The 16,441-nt window shown below is 39.2% G+C and overlaps 1 protein-coding gene across 7 annotated transcripts in view; it reads right to left on the bottom strand.

Moving 5' to 3' along the window:
• The window catches only part of Lclat1 (lysocardiolipin acyltransferase 1), a 122,154-nt gene that overhangs the window by 55,542 nt on the left and 50,171 nt on the right, over positions 1 to 16,441 (bottom strand). For 5 of the 7 annotated variants that reach the window (XM_048416138.3, XM_085691258.2, XM_085691257.2 and 2 more), the window contains exon 2: positions 14,359 to 14,527. In XM_048416138.3, coding sequence (XP_048272095.3) covers positions 14,359 to 14,515 — 157 coding nt within the window. In that variant the 5' untranslated portion in view covers positions 14,516 to 14,527. Of the gene's footprint in view, positions 1 to 9,423; positions 9,623 to 14,358; positions 14,528 to 16,441 lie in introns of those variants that run through there. The other 2 variants (XM_048416136.3, XM_087907361.1) reach the window with 1 other exon arrangement.

Raw genomic sequence — 16,441 nt, forward strand, 5'->3', positions numbered from 1 at the left:
TTGAATTTCTCTACATATATTATGTATAATGTATAGGCTCAGAGAATTATTACTCATTACAAGTCCAACTGTATAAACCATTCAACTCTTTAAAGCTGTACAGTTCTACAAATGGTTAATTATACCATGTTCACATTTGTAAAGAATGTTCTAGGGCTGGAAATCAGCTCAGAAACTAGAGCCTGATATTCTGCCTATAGTTGTCCTCTGACCTGCACAAGTACACAATGGCATCCACATGTACACAGACACACAAATAAATGTAAGGAAAAGAAAAAACAGCTGCATCGCCCAACCTCTCTCCTCTCCTCCAAGAGACTTCAGTCCTTCCCTGGAGCCTCTGCCATCTTCCCTTCCACCTACACAGCATCAGCACCAATCACCCCCAAGGACAAGTGAGAAACCCCTGGATACTCTGTCCTACCCATGGACCACAATCTATAATTTCACTTTGTTCTTGTGACATTCCTTTTTATTAAGATGTAGAATTTGCTAGAAGAAATTATTCAATTGAACGTGGTTTTGTTCTGTTTTTCCCTTTTCTGTGTAGCCCTGGATGTCCTGGCGCCTTCTCTGTAGGACCTTAGAAACCCACCTGCTTCTGTCTCTCAAGTGCTAGGATTAAAGGCGTGCTCCACCTCCTGGCTCAACTGAATGTATTGCTAACTTCAAGCATTCACATTCTTCCTTAGTAAGTAAACTTGTATGCCATTACTTTTTTCTTTCACTCATTTTAGTACAGATGGCATACAATTAAGGAATCATAAAAACATCTGTGTTACTCATCTATTACTCTCAGAACTGAACCATGGTGTTAGCTTAGGCATTATCATCAATGTCTGTATATCTGCTAATGCACTATGGTATCTTCTGTAGCACTATGAACAAGGCACCAGAAACCAAAGTAGCTAGACAATACCTTCCATAGTATTTTCAATTCTGAAGAAAGAAACCAAGAAATGCTACCCAAAGGTCTCTAATTAATTGAGAATAAATAATATGAGCAGATGCAGACTGTAAGTAAAAACACTACCACAAAGCTCCCAAGAAACAGTACTGACTGAGTGGGTACCTGTGTGCAACAGTAGCCATAGCAATAAATCCAGAAACTGGTTAACAAGCAGTCACAGTTCCCAGAATGTCAACCTCAGTCAAGACACTAGTCATAGAGACAAAGGCAAGAGCCATCTTCCTGGAACTCCTCATGTAACAAATGTAATGTTCTCCACCCCTCTACTGAGAGGATCAATTTCCACAAAGCCTCTGGCTTTTCAGAATTTCTTGAGTGGAGGCAGACCATTAATTTATGACCTTTTCCTTCAAGAATTCTGTTGTAGTTGCCTGTGTTATTAGGCTTCACAGATGCTTGTTCTCAAAGAAAAGGCAAGACATAAAACACAAGCAAGTAAATGATCTTCTAAAGCAAACATTTTAAAACACAATTCCAAACTTGAAAAACCACAAAATTGAAAAGGAAAACAAACCAAAAAAAAAAAAGAAAGAAAAAAGAAAAGAAAAGCATGCATAGCTTATCCCATTGTCTTCAACAAGAGTAGAAGATTACCCTAGAAATAACTCATCTCTTGGCAGACTCTAAGCACCCTTGTTTGAAATTGAGGAAATAAACATTCACTGATGGCATATGTTGGTCAGATGAGGCTTTTCATTTGTGGTAAAACTTAGGAGTTCCATTCTAACATAGGTCAATAGTTCTTTCATCCTTTAGCTTTGTCACTGATCATTTTCTAGATAGTTTATTATCTATCTATACCTTATCAAATTCTCAAGCTAATTTGAAAAACTCCAAGACCCAGACTAGCTAGCAACTGCAGAACCACAACAAATCCCTCAGTGTACCAACTCTTGAACTGCTGCATATGTCACATCACAGACAACAGGCAGCAGAGGTTGCTATATAGCTAAGTTTAACCCTGGAAAATTAACCTAGATTAATTTAGTAAGCCAAAAGTGATAATAAAAGCCCTTAAGAGTAGAAGAGATTGGAGTGAGGGAGGGGGGCTTCAGTATCAAAATGGAAGGGTAAAGACTCAACTTGCCACTGCTGTCTTTGAAGATCAAAGAAGAGGCTACCAGCCAAGGAATGTGCGTATCTACTAAATATTGGGAAAGGCAAGAAAACCGCTCGTACAGAGAGCATATCCAAAAGGATGGAATGCCAGGCAGGGTGGTGCACCGCTTTAACTGCAGCACTCAGGAGGCAAATGGATCTCTCTGAGTTTGAGGCCAGCCTGATCTATTCAGTGAGACCGTGTCAGAGAAGAAGGGTAGGAGTTGTCTTAGAACATCAGAACATAAGCAAGAAGAAACAAGAAGGGTATTTCCAACATCCAAAGCTAAAATGCCTTCAGTAATAAAATGATAGCACTAGACAATAAAATCAAATAATAAAACAGATATGATGAGCATGAATTGTCACTGATGAATTTAACATAGTTACTGGTGAATATACAGAATCTAGTATAATGAATATAGCACCATGGCAGTAGGAAAACCTGGCTGACACCACACCATATCACTCAAGTGATTAAAATAAATGTCACCAACGACAGAGCACCTGCCACCCACCAGGAACTTCTCTGATAGGACACTGGCACTTCACCTCTGGTATTTACTCCCCACATGCTTGACCACCATCTAATGCAGAAACATGGTAAAATTCAGAATGAGGAGATCCTACCCAGAAGCACCATGGAAAGCAAGTGCATAATGACATGAAGTGGAGCAAGAGTGACCAAAAGAAAGGCGGTTCCCGACAGAAGAACGACATTAAGAGACAGAGTGGCAAAGCCATGCGTGTTGACACAAGGCCGCTCTCACCTTCCCTTGAACGGCCTGCTGCTCTGGAACGGACCAGCACCATGGGAGACCGGGGAACAAGGACACCTTTACAATCTTTCTATTACATATAAAACTTCTTATTTCAGAACATTTATTTGTTGACGCAAAATTTTGTTTGATTAAAAATATGTAAGTAGTTGTTTTTAACAACTACTTTCCATCTAATATCAAAGCCTAAATATTTTACTTGGAAGTTATATGAACTATATTAATTTCAAGAGTTAAAGAGTTACCAAGTAACAACATTTTTTAAAAGAGTTTTTTTTAATTTATTTAATTTTATTTTATGAGTACTGGTGTTTTGTCTGTGTGAGGGTGTCAGACCCCCTTGGAGTTAGACAGCTGTGAGTTGTCACGCAGGCTACTGAGAACTGAAAGAGCAGCCAGTGCTTTTAACCACTGAGCCATCTCTACAGCACAAATGTTCTGTGGGGTTTCTGTTTTGATTTGTTTTGTTTTTGTTTGTTTGTTTGTTTGTTTTATTTGTTTGTTTTGTTTTGTTTTTGACAGGGTTTCTCTGTGTAGCCCTGGCTGTCCTGGAACTCGCTCTGTAGTCCAGAAGTCTCTGTAGTCTCTGGCCTTGAGCTCAGAGATCTGCCTGTGTCTGCCTCCCAATGCTAGGATTAAATTTGTGCACCACTACCACCCAGCTGAAATATCTGATTTTAAACATACAGAAAATTTTTTCTATAAGATTTACAAGAAACAAAAAGATGGCAGTGCCAATCTTTTTTTTAAAAAATGACACATGCTTATAATAAATATAGCAGCTAATCTATCCCAGTACTAAAAATGTAATGACAGTTTACACATACTTTAGTAACAAGAAAAAGGATAATTGAAAACTTTGGTCAAATTATCTATTGAAATTCAGGTTAACAAACAACTGTCGGGTACACTGAGTCCATCTTGTATTTCTTTACTATTACTGCAAAGTTGTCATTGCATTGTTCATGTCTCACCAATAAATACAAGGCAGATGAAAAGCCTTAAAGTTCACCCAAATAATTCCTTTACTGCTCTCTCTTAAAATGACTACTACAAAAGCACACCTGATAATTTTAGAATATAATAACAAATTTGGGGAAGGGGACTCTGATTTTCAGCAAACTTAAGGATGCAAATTCTGCTTGTTGTTGCTCTCACATGCCTCACCCGCAGCGATGTACGCCTGCCTGAGGGGTCAGCTCAGAGCATATTGACAGGATGTTCTAGTTAAGGAATGGAGTGTAGTAAGTTTAGTAAGGGCTTGACTAGATAACCCTAAAGCCATGGCTCTGAATCAAGGAAACTTTATCAACTTTCACAGTTTTTATAAAACTCTGAACTTAAGACAAGCAGTTAACCCACCAACGAGCATTTCCCAGCATGGAGAAGTGGTGGGAAGCAGGTTATCCACGATGTTTATGGCTATCAGGGACAGGAGAGTCAGCAACCAGTCTAGACTGAAACAAGCCTGACTGGAATCTCCACATAAGTAAGACTGGCCCCAAGGCTGGCTCAGAGCCCAGGATGTCACGTCCTAGCTGCCATGCCCTCCTCTGTGTGTGTGGACCTCACTACTCTTTCTTGTCTTATGGTATCCTTTCTGTTCCCCACCACATGCAGCCAAATCTTGTTTGATGCCAATATACTGTTTTAGCAGGCTTGGCTGGTCTGCGTTTAAGCCATAAATTCAAAGTTGTCAGCTGGGCATGGTGGGCACTGTAACCCAAGTTTCAAAGAAACTAGAATTGGAAGCATGAGAAAGTAGGACCCTTGTGCTGGTGGCCATCCTGGTCTGGAGTGGCATCTTTGAGAGGACATGGGAAGGAAAATCTCAGGATAAGAAATGTTTCTGCTTCTGCTGGGGACCCTTGGGATATTTCCAAGGTCTTCAAGAGGTGAGTAGATTAAAATTTTCTCCATGTCTTCTGGGGAGCAGGTCTCTGGTGGATCTGGAAGCTGTTAAGTCCCTCAGCTTGTCTATTATGCCCTCAGTTGTCATCTAAGTGTTACCTTTGAAATATTTAAAGTCACACTTTGTTCTCAAAAGGACTCCAAGTACTAGCTGGGTGTGTTTTGTCCTAAATGCCTGGCACCACAAATGCTTTATTTTGTGTATCTTTAAAAAGTATTTTCATACACATAATGCAACCCACATCTAATAAATACAAATTCGCTGACTTTACCTTATACTCAGAGCCTGGAGTAATTTTAAGCAACTGCTTTATTAGCTTTGCACACTTCAACAGTCACGAACCACGTGAGATCAGGGGTGGATGTCTGTGCGCACTTGGAGAGTCACAAACCATGTGAGGTCAGGGATGGATGTTTTGGTGCAGTATCATGTCAGCATTAAAAACTCTGAGACTTGTGAGCATTTCAAATGTCAGCTCATTTGATGAGGTTACTCAGCCTTATATAGGTTTAAGAGGAGCTTTACCCACTTTCTCCTCAGTCACATCCCCGGAGCACTGTTTCCTAGCACCGGTTCTCTTCGCCTCCCTTGTAAGGTACTATGAAAATTCTTGTTACTATGCTTCTTCATATGATTCTCTTTTTCCTCTATGCTCTTTTTTAATTCAACGGATTCTCACATTTCATCATATTTTCCAGTCAATTATCATTCTTTGTATTTCTCATTCAAATAATTTTATTCAAATGCATGCATCATAATATTTGATCCACTTTATAGTGTTAGGGATTTTTTTCTGCTTCTATTCTATACATATTTACAACAAATAAGACTGAAACTAATTTAAAATATCTCATTTTTTAAAAAAATAGCTAAAATCACTCTCCCAACTAAGTTAGTTGAGCATCCCTATTTGTAGATATTAATTTTGTATCTAAGAACTCATAAACACTCGTGGCACAGTGACATGGTATGATATCAACACAGAAAAATCAGGAATTTTCTTATGTACAAATGACAAACATACTAAGAAAGAAATAATCCCACTCACAATAAACACAAAAAAATTAAGAAATCTTGGACTAAAGCTAACTAAGAAAGTGAAAAAAAAGTCTCTAAATGTAAAGTATAAAACACAGAAGAAAACACTAGCAGACTGAAAAGCAGCCCCATGCTCATGGATTAGAAAAAATAATATTGTAAAAACAGCTGTCTTGCCAAAAGCGATCTACAGATAAATGCATTCTCCATCTATATTCCAGCATTATTTTTCATAGAAATAAGGAGAGTGGGCCTTTAAACTCATGTGGAACCATGAAATACCCAGATACCCAAAGCAATCCTGAGCAGAGAGAATGACACCGGAGGGATCCTCTGCCGTAAGTTATACTACCGAGCCATAGTAATGAAAGCAGCATGGCCCTGGCACAAAGACAGACACGTGCAGCCGTGGGGTAGAAGAGAGGACCCAGAGAGAAGCTCACACAGCTAAGCCACCTAATTTTTGACAAATATGCCAAAATACACACCAGAGAAGAGACAGTCTCTTCAACAAAAACTGTGTGTCTACAATCAGAAGAACTGAGATCTTTATCTTCCACCTGCATAAACATCAACTCCAAAAAGAAAGACCTCAACTGAAAAGCCAGAACTCTGATGCAGGCTTAGGCAGACACTTTCTCAACAGGACTACGGCCCCTCACAAAATAGGAGTGACAGTCAACAGACAGGAAAGGAAGAACGAAATGAAAAAGTTGTAAGCAACACAGTTGAGTGAGTGAAGAAATCCTCATGAGCTCCTCATCTTACTGGGAGAATGTAAGAAACACACAAACAGCCCTATTAGCAAAACAAGGAAGCAGATAATTCAGTTGTTTAAAATGAGCTACGAACTGAACACAGTTCTTAAAAATAGCAAGACAAATGGCTAACAAATGTTTGAAAGTGTATTCAACACCCTTATTCATCAAATAAATGAAAATGAAAACTACTTTGAGAGTCCGTGTCATTCCAGCTGGAAAGGTTGTTATCGAGAGGAGGGGGACACGGATGCTGGGGAGGACACAGAGCCTCAGTCTTCACTTGTGGGCATGTAATATGGAGTAGTCACCATATAGATCAGTGCAAAGGTTTCTAAAACAGCTAAAAGCAGGGCTTCCAAAGACCTAGGCACATACAGGACTCCATATCCTACAATAGAGCCTTGCGTATCTATGTTCATTGATGGTTTATTCATAAAAGCAAGAAGATAGAATCAGTACAGATGTTCATAAATTGTTGAATGGGCAGAGAAACTGTGTGGTTATATACACAACAGAATTCTATTCAGCCATAAAGAAAAATGAAATTATGAAATAGCATGAAAATGGAGTTAGAAAATTATGTATTAAATGAGGTAACTTGAGGTCAAAGACACAAACACCACAGCTCTCATATGCAAACTTCGCTTTTATTTTATGTACATATGCATTTTTGAAGAAGTCAGCACATGTGGAATCCAGGAAAGTAAGATTCTTTAAAGAGCGGTAGTTGTGTAGCAAAATGCATGTGATTTAAAAGCAGGGGTAGAAATAGCAGAAGATAAAAAGAAAAATGGGTGGGAGGCAGGAAGAGCTGGGAAGAGGTGGTGGGGAGGAAGGGTCAACCAATACTAATGATATATGGGGAAAAAAAAGAAGGAATTCTGGTACTCAAGAAGCTAATCAAAACATTTTTCTTTAAATGTTTGAAATGAAAATACCCTGTGTGGGTAGATAAATCAGCACCCTGAAGCCACATGTTTTTAAACAAAAATCCCAAGGCAAGCAATTATCTACCTATGAGATTTTCAGTCTGTCAGTGAGACCCCTAGAGCCCAGAAACAACGTAGACAAATGTCACTCAATTGGTTCTTCTCCAGAACCAGATGAAAAAATTCTATTGTTAAAGATGCCATCCGTATACATTGATCACAGGACACAGAGAAATTAATCTGGAAATGGGCTAATGCAACCTCCCTGCTAACTAGCTTTCATAATGCTGCAGGGTGCTACACAGACTGCTAGGAGAGAACTGTCTTATCCAGTGTGAGAATGTGTGTGTGTGCGTGCGTGCGTGCGTGTGTTTGCACGTATGCTCACACAGTATCAACTGACTAGGCAAGATGTGCCAATTAGTGCAATAGTGACAATCTTTTATGGAGATAACCAGCTGATTCTCTGATCTGATCGATTGCCTAGCCCACAAGAAGAAATGCACATCTGATATGTGAACTAGTCAAAAGCCCATGGCTGGGAGGTCACAGGCACTAGAGAGAAAGTTACTGCTGCTGTTTACTAAGTGTATATGGTGTGCCTTCAAACTGTCTTCTAAATAACTAGACTGATGCAGCTGTCAGCTCAGAGCAGCTCCTTTTTCCAGGGAGCTATGGTGACTGCAGGAACTCATAATTGGTAATGACTCTTGAATCTCCAGTCATAAATAAAACATCTATATTATCCCTCCAAGGCTCCATAAATACCATGGAAGGAGCTGATATAATATAGAAGCAATGAGAAGGGACTGAGCAGAGTGGACGACTGTTTTCTTAACGGCACGACTATTGCACTGACAGCAGCTACGATTACCTGCACAAGACTGGGCCCTGTGATAGATGGAAAAGGGGAGTCTTACGGGACCTTAACCCCACTTGAGGATTTATATGCACTAATAATTGGTGGGGGAATAGGCATTTTCCAACGGTACAGGTACTAGAAAGGTATCTACACGCTTGTGAGCAAACTCTCACCTATAATCCTGTAAGCAAGTTTTATATTTGGGCACATCAAAATAGAAAAAGTAGAAGGTAGTCAACTCAAAAAACAGAAATAATTAATGACAGTAGGGGTGAGACAAAATAAGAAAACGGGGTGAACATGATCAAAATACATATGTGCATGTATAAAAATGTCATAATGATATGCTAATAAAGTATTTCTAAAAAGAGAAAGAGGCAGAATGTGTGTGGTCTTGCCTTCAAGAAAGAAGTCTATAGCCAAAAGCCTCAGGCAGCATGGTGGTGCACTGAGATCCTAACACTTACAAGACTGAGGCGAGAAGAGTCGAGTTTGAGGCCAGCCTGGGTTGTCTCATAACACAACAAAACTGAACAAAAACAAACAAACAAACAAAAAACCTAAGAAAATCAAACAAAAAGAAAATCAGACTCAAACAACTAAGTAACACAGCACACAGTTAATAGGTATGTGACAAACAAGAGGACGATGAGATCCAGCCTGCTGCTGCAGGAGATCGTCCACGGGACTTGTCTGGACACAGGAAGCTGTGGAGACAGGGACTGCATGAGAATGTGTTTGTGTCATTTTAATTTGTGAATGAGGTTTTATAAGAAAATTACCAATTTATTAGATTCATATCCTTCAGTGTGGTAGTCCTAAGAAATGACCTACTTCCTTGATAATAGTTTATTTTCTCTTCTCAAGTTAAGATTTGTTTAAAACAGAGATGAAGATAAAATCTTCATAACAAAGCCATTAAGAGAAAAGAAACTGGAGGTATTTGTAGCTCCATGAGATATGCTGAGAATAATACACTTCAACTGACACCATTGTAGTCTTAGAGTAGGCACAAATACATACAAATACATAAATACATACAAATACATAATAGTTAATGTATGAATAACATACCAAATCCAGGAACACTTTTGAGACTGGATTTGAGGCAAATTTTCTCCAGTCTGAGGTAGCTGTATCTCATCAGACAATTCCACAGGAACATCCAGTCTACTCTGGTCCGATGGTTCATAATGATGACACTCCTTTCTCCAGGTACAAATGCGTCACCTGTTATAACCACTTTGACACCAAACATTGTCTCCAACAATGCCTACCAAAATTTAAAAATGCAGATATAGAACAATTTAGGATTTTCAGGCCAAGAAGCCAGGTATGAGATTATTCTTAAACATTTCTATTAATTTATTAGATATTTACAATATTCAAAAGAAATGAAAAAATATTTAAGAGTTATGGATCTTTTTCCTTCTTGCTAATCTTGTCATGACTATGCTATGTTGCTTTTCATAATACGAAAAAAGATGACACTTAAAAACTAAATAACTAAATAAAAAATTGTCTTTGGAAAAGCAACCCTGAGTCAAAACTCAATACTTAACAATTTTTTTTAAAAATCCTGCAATTTTCCATATGTAAATTTTATCATGTTATAGCCTATTATTCTAACACATAAAACATAGTTTCCTATATTCTTGCTTCTGTAATAAGTGGGGGCTAGCTGATCAAGTATAAGACAATGAAGTACTATATACACTTATTCCACTATTTTTAATTTCTGGAAGTTTCATAATAAAAAATATAAACTACATTGGTGCGGGAGAATTATCTGTATTCTGTCAATCATGTATTTTAATAAAACACTGATTGGCCAGGCAGGAAGTGGAGGCGGGTCAACCAGACAGGAAGTAGAGGTGGGGCAATGAGAACAGGAATATTCTGGGAAGCAGGAAGCTCCCTCTGCCAGTTCTGCCCAGACCACCGGAGAGGAAAGATGTAAGTTGCCCTGCTGGAAAAGGTACTGAGCCATGTGGCTAATGTAGATAAGGATAATGGGGTAACATAAGTCATAAGAGCTAATAAGTAGCCTGACCTAATGGGCCAATCAGCTTTATAACTTATAGAGATCTCTGTGTGATTGATTTTCTTTGGGGTATGCTGGCTGTGGGGTGTCGGGCAGGACAGATACACCAACAAGCTGGCCCCTCATGTTACAATTCAAATTGACATTTCAAATCGTCAATTATATATTATTAAGTTAAAAGAAATACAAAATATGATTCTACTGGGTACTTTAAAAGATATATATTATATAATTTTTCTAGAAAGAATAATCAAAAATATAACTGAATAAAGGACTGAAGAAACTAAATTTCATTTTTTTCCATAAGATGATCTTTGGTTGCTCAAAAAGAATACATAATGACTAAAATAACTTTGTCTACTAAAATCTTTCAGCCTACCACCTACAGCAAACGTCTGGCACATACGAATGATCAAACGCTTGCTGAGTTTGTTAAACTAACATTTCTAAGACCTGTGGATATAATTTAGACTAAATATTCAGAAGAAAAGTGTGTACTACAATCTAGAGTTCTTAAGAAGTGAGCTAGTACCTCCCCCTTCTTTTTCGTTTCCCTTCATTATATTGCCCAGAATCTGCACTCAACCTCTACCTGCAGTCTTCCAAGAAACCAAGACTACAGTGTGCATGACTATTCCCAATTTCAATCTCAATCTCAAGTTATTATATGGAACATCCTATTTTATTTCATTACTAATCGAGAAAGGGTTAGTAGGGAGGTAAAATTCAACCAAGAAATTCAAACCTCTCAATCATCTTTAAATCACTCAACATTGACAGCAAAGGAGAAATGAGTATCTATGCTAGCATCAAACACAAACATAGCAGTGAAAGAGAAGTAAAACAAATCATGAATATAAATATCCACATATAAGGCTTTCTACAAGAGCAGGATATCTTAGAGGTAAAGAAAGAAAGAAACAACTATTTAAAAAGTTGTATTCATGTTACTTCTTCCAAAAAAGAGGGCGCTTGGGCTGGACGGCTGAGTAGAGCCGCCGCTAGAGCTGGCCATGCTGTTTCCTGAGCTGCTTGAGAGCCGCAGTCACACCTAAGAGCACGGACGGGGGCTGCTGGGGTTAGCAGGAGGGCTGCTGGGGTTAGCGGGCTTCTAGTCTGAGAAAACACGGCCCCAGGTTCAGGGATAAAACTCCACTGCAAAGGAATAAGTGAGCAGCGATGGAGCAAAATAAAGGACACGCTCTTCTGACCTCACAAACACACACTAACACACACATCAATACACACACGCACACATTATCCATTAACATGTACATTAGTGTTTACTAACTTTTTATGGCTTTTTCTATTTAAAAATTAAAAGCTTTATGGGTTGGGCATGTTAGCACATGCCTTTAATCCAAGTGTTTGTGAGGCAGAGCTAAGTGGATCTCTGTTTTCTTGTGATTTTATTTTAGGTAGTGTGCTGTCACCTCCACAATGTGGATATCCCGTCCTGTTCATCATTACATCCAAGAATCTGGCTTCATTCTGCCTGTGTCCTGAGAACTTTAGTGAAGCTGAATTTAAAGATAATGGACTAATTTGTTTGACAAAGGAAATTTTAAGGCAAGAACATTTACTCTGTGGCATGGCTACTTTTTACTATGTTTACCCAGTTTACAGTTAAAAAGAGAAAAGGAGCCAGGAAGTGGTGGTGCACACCTTTAATTCAAGCACTGAGGAGGCAGAGGCAGAAGGATCTCTGTGAGTTCAAGGCCAGCCTGGTCTACAGAGCTAGTTCCAGAAAAAATAGGGTTACATAGAGAAACTCTGTCTCTAAAAACAAAACGAGACAGAGAGAGATTTATTTTTACTGTGCAGTTTGTTGAGGAAGAAAAGAGCTCAAACACGTTATAAACTTCACAGCCATGAAGAACCACTTGGCTCTGTACTAGGACAATGGGAAATGCCCCTGAAGAGAAAGACTTTACCCATTAAGGGTTCCAACTTGTGAACATGAACGCTTACTTGAAGAGAAGGATCCTGAACTGGAAATGAAGCTGAAGGTCTTCTCCGTGCCTTAAAAGCAACTGTCTGGGAAAGTGTTCCCAGTGTCAGCGCGGAGAAGCTGACAGCTATGCTTCAAAGGACCCAGACCATGGCTCAAGCTGACAGAGTGTGAGACCGCACTGTGCAGTGTACTAGCTTTGTAGGCGAGAAATCTGAGAGACTGAGGAGGCCATGGAGTCCTTTTCAGAGAGAAACCGAGGCCAGGCAATGGTATGGCCGGGACAGACTCCCTATAAGGAGCTGCTGCGGACAGATGTGAGGCTGTGAAGGTGAGCCTGTTTCCGCAGAGACCAGGAGATTGAAGGTGTCAGAATCCTTTCTCCTTTAAGTAGCTGTCAACAGGGTATTTCATCACAGAATGAGAAAAGCAACTAGTACTGAATCCCTAGAAGCTTCCACTTCCTTCTCCATAAGCACTGATAAGGTGGCAGCTGAAACAAAGCCATCCTCCTCAAGCACTTAGAGGGGTCACATTGGTGGTCAACTGGTTTTACTCTCATTACATCTGGATTCTTACACTGTTGTTTCTTTTTAACAAAGCCTTCAAATTATTTTTGTACCTGAGCTAAATATACAACCACACCATGGTTACTTGGTCCAGTACACAAGTCCTTTCCTGTGCCTACAGAACAGACCACTTAAAGTGTGAGTGTAGAAAGAAGTCAGAAGCTAGGAGGACCAGGCTGCAAGTATTGCATTTCATAAAACAGATACATCTGTACAGAAAATTTAAAACCCAGATAATTTTAAGAAGGGAAGGATTAGTTTTTTGCAATTAATGAATGCAAGTTTAAAAGTCATTCACCACAGGACTTACTTTTAAATAAGAAAAGTATATGTAAATGGTTTAACAGTCAATTATCAGGAGATTTTTTTTAAAATGTCTATCTGACCCCAAGCACTCTTTCAGTGACTACTGATCAATCTCCATCTGAAGGGTCCACAGCAGCTGCATGACCTTCATCCTGCGGGCAGGCATTCCACCTGTTGCCCGAGGGAGACACGCTGCTCAATGAAACAGGTAGGAAAGGCTCCTTTACAAACTAGGGAAGAACATTTTCCCTCCTTGTTTTCTTTTTCAGGTACTAAACTCATCGACTGCCTACCAAAACAGACTGATACACCCAGCAACCTGAGGAGAAAAGAGGAATAGCTGTCGCTAAGGAGAGAAAGACCAGACCAGTCCCCAAGAGACCATCCAAGGAAAGACAAGCGCACAGGGCCAACGGATGCACAACAACCTCTTCTCAGTCCCAGAGGAGGGGAACCGGCAAGATCAGAAGGAGGTGCGCTTGGAGCAATTATAGAGCGCCACAGACCCCAGGACTCTGCTGAACATTTGATGCTCTTGAATAGTATCTCATCCAAGCTACTAATCTCATTTTCAGATAGAAATCACATTTTCTTGATATTTTTTATGTTCTTAATTTTTGTAATTACTGGAAAGATGTGAATCAATCACACCTCTATCAGAAATTTTAAAAGATGTTTACTATTCATGAGGGGGGTTACATTTACTTAAAATTTTTCATTAAAATAATCTGATATTCTTTCACCTTCCCCATAGACTCTTAATGTGTCACTGCTTTGTAAAACACAGAATGGAAATGCAGAATAAAATTTAGTGATGTAAAAATTCTTCAATATTTAAAATTTGCATATTTTTCTAGATATAATCCTCCATCATATGAAATATAAAAGAAAATTCATGAAGAATATACAAAGAAGCTCTTAATTTTCTGTAAGGTTCTTTATAAGGGTTTTCTTTAAAGACACGAATTTTGTATTTCTATTTTTTTCTATTTTCCCACTTCTTTCTTAAGTCAGACGTGCCTACTGTAGAACACCAAGGACTTCTGTTTCCCTGAAAACCAAATCTCTGACGCTAAAAAAGTACAAGAGCTGGGATACCCACTACAAACAGAGACACCCTTCTTTTGTGTGTGACTTACCACAGGAAGTGTGAGCCACGTAGCCACAAGGCGGCTGCTGATCCAGCGATACCATGACAGGTTTATAAACATCAAAGGAATAATGGGACCCAGCATAAAAATACTTCCGAAAAAGCTTCCCACAAACAGAAAGAGTATAAAATAAATCCCCTTCCATGACACCATGATTCTGAAAGAGAAAACAAAACAAAGAATATATTTTATTACTATACATTTAGTTGTTCCAATTCCATCAAAACTATGCATACAATACTCTTTAATGATGAGGCTACTGAATAACTCTGACAAAGGCTAGAAGAGACTCAATTCCCTGCTCTACAAGGCTGACAAGTTGCCAGTACACCAGAAACTGATACTCTCAAACAGTACATAAATGTCTGTTATCCAGAAAAATACATTGTCTGGTGTATAAGAAGTCTTTTTAAAATCAATTGGCACTTAACATAAAAGGGTATTTTTCTTTCCTAGGTTACTATTTCAGAGATTATTTTCTACCTAGGAGCCAAAATAAAGCATTAAGTTTTGCAGAAAACTTCCTAAGGGTGAGCACACCTAAAAGCAACAGCAGTCTCACAGAGAACATTAAAATTGAAAGAAAAGAATCTGAAGAGTTCGTTCTTCATGTCAGACCCTGAAGATATATCTCTGGGCACCCAGTCATAGATGGGCTCCTTATGAGCTTGCTGGGTAAGTCAGCCAACCCCTTTCCTTTATCCAGACATCTGCCAAAGTATTAACTTAGAATACCTGAAACCAAAACCTAACATGGATATTTTAAATCAAATGCTTGGAAACATAGTTGAAAATGAAGACTCCAACATTTCGTTTTATAAACCTAAACTAAACAGAACAAATTGATACCGAATGAAGTTTAAATTGGTACCAAGTGAGGGCTGAAGAGATGGCTCAGTGGTTAAGAGCACTGGCTGCTCTTTCAGAGGTTCTGAGTTCAATTCCCAGCAACTACCATCTGTAATGAGATCTGGCGCCCTCCTCTGGCATGTGGGCATACATGGAGGCAGAATGTTGTATACACAATAAATAAATAAATCTTTAAAAAAAATTGGTACCAAGTGTATGTTTTAAATTTTACCAATATTTGATGGTATATACACAAAATCCTAAGATTTTATCCTTAGGATAAATCCTTAGAATCCTAAGAAATTCTAGATCTGAACCTTTAGGGAGAGGGACAGGGAATCATGGAGGAAAAGATGACTAGGAAGCAGTGGCGCAGACTCCAGCACACAGGGCTACAGGCATGCATTCCCACAACCCTCCATATCACTGTCTCAGAGCCTCTTTGCATTAAAAACATCAGCAGCAGCTTCTCCCCAGTCTTCAACATAAATCTTTTTTAACAGAAGAAAGGCACACAGGCTTTAAATTCAGTATTTCAGATCTGCCTCTTATACACACACCCACTACCACCATCTACAATGTTGCTCTCTGTTTGAAACTCCTCTTATCTACCTTTTCCTATCTGTTATTTTCTGCCAGTCAGCCAGTCAGCAGCTAACTCTAGACACTTGTTCCTAACCTCCCTGGTGGAGCTACAGGTTTGCACCGTTATCCATTCAGGCAGTATCCTCATCAAAACCTCCTGCACGCTTCTACCTTACCAATTTCTGACTTGATGTGATTATAAGAAAAGAGCCTAGCTATCATCAGAAGCTTTCCACTGTATAGCAGCGAATCTGAACCCCACGGAGGCTAAAAGGACTTTCCTAATTCAACACAAAGCATCCCTTCCTGCCTAGTCCACCTTCCACTGCATCATGCCATCTCCCTCTTGCCATGCAGCTAAGAATTAGACCAACATCAGCCTTTAACTGTGTACGTAAACAAAGACAAGCTAATAAAAGGGATCTACCGCCATGACTGCAATGGATTCTATAGATCCAACGTAATCTACTTTAATATTTTTATGAAACAATAAGCATTTAAAGAAATCCCTACTGTGTGCCAGTCACGGGACTAGTCATCATCACCAAAGGTCTCACAAATCTAGGAATGAAACTTAGGGCCTCTTGCCCATGAAGCACAAGCCCTCCCCTCCTTGACCTATTGGTCTCATCTCTCT

Source organism: Myodes glareolus, chromosome 6, assembly GCF_982192425.1.
Source record: "Myodes glareolus chromosome 6, mMyoGla1.1, whole genome shotgun sequence".
Classification (NCBI taxonomy): domain Eukaryota; kingdom Metazoa; phylum Chordata; class Mammalia; order Rodentia; family Cricetidae; genus Myodes; species Myodes glareolus.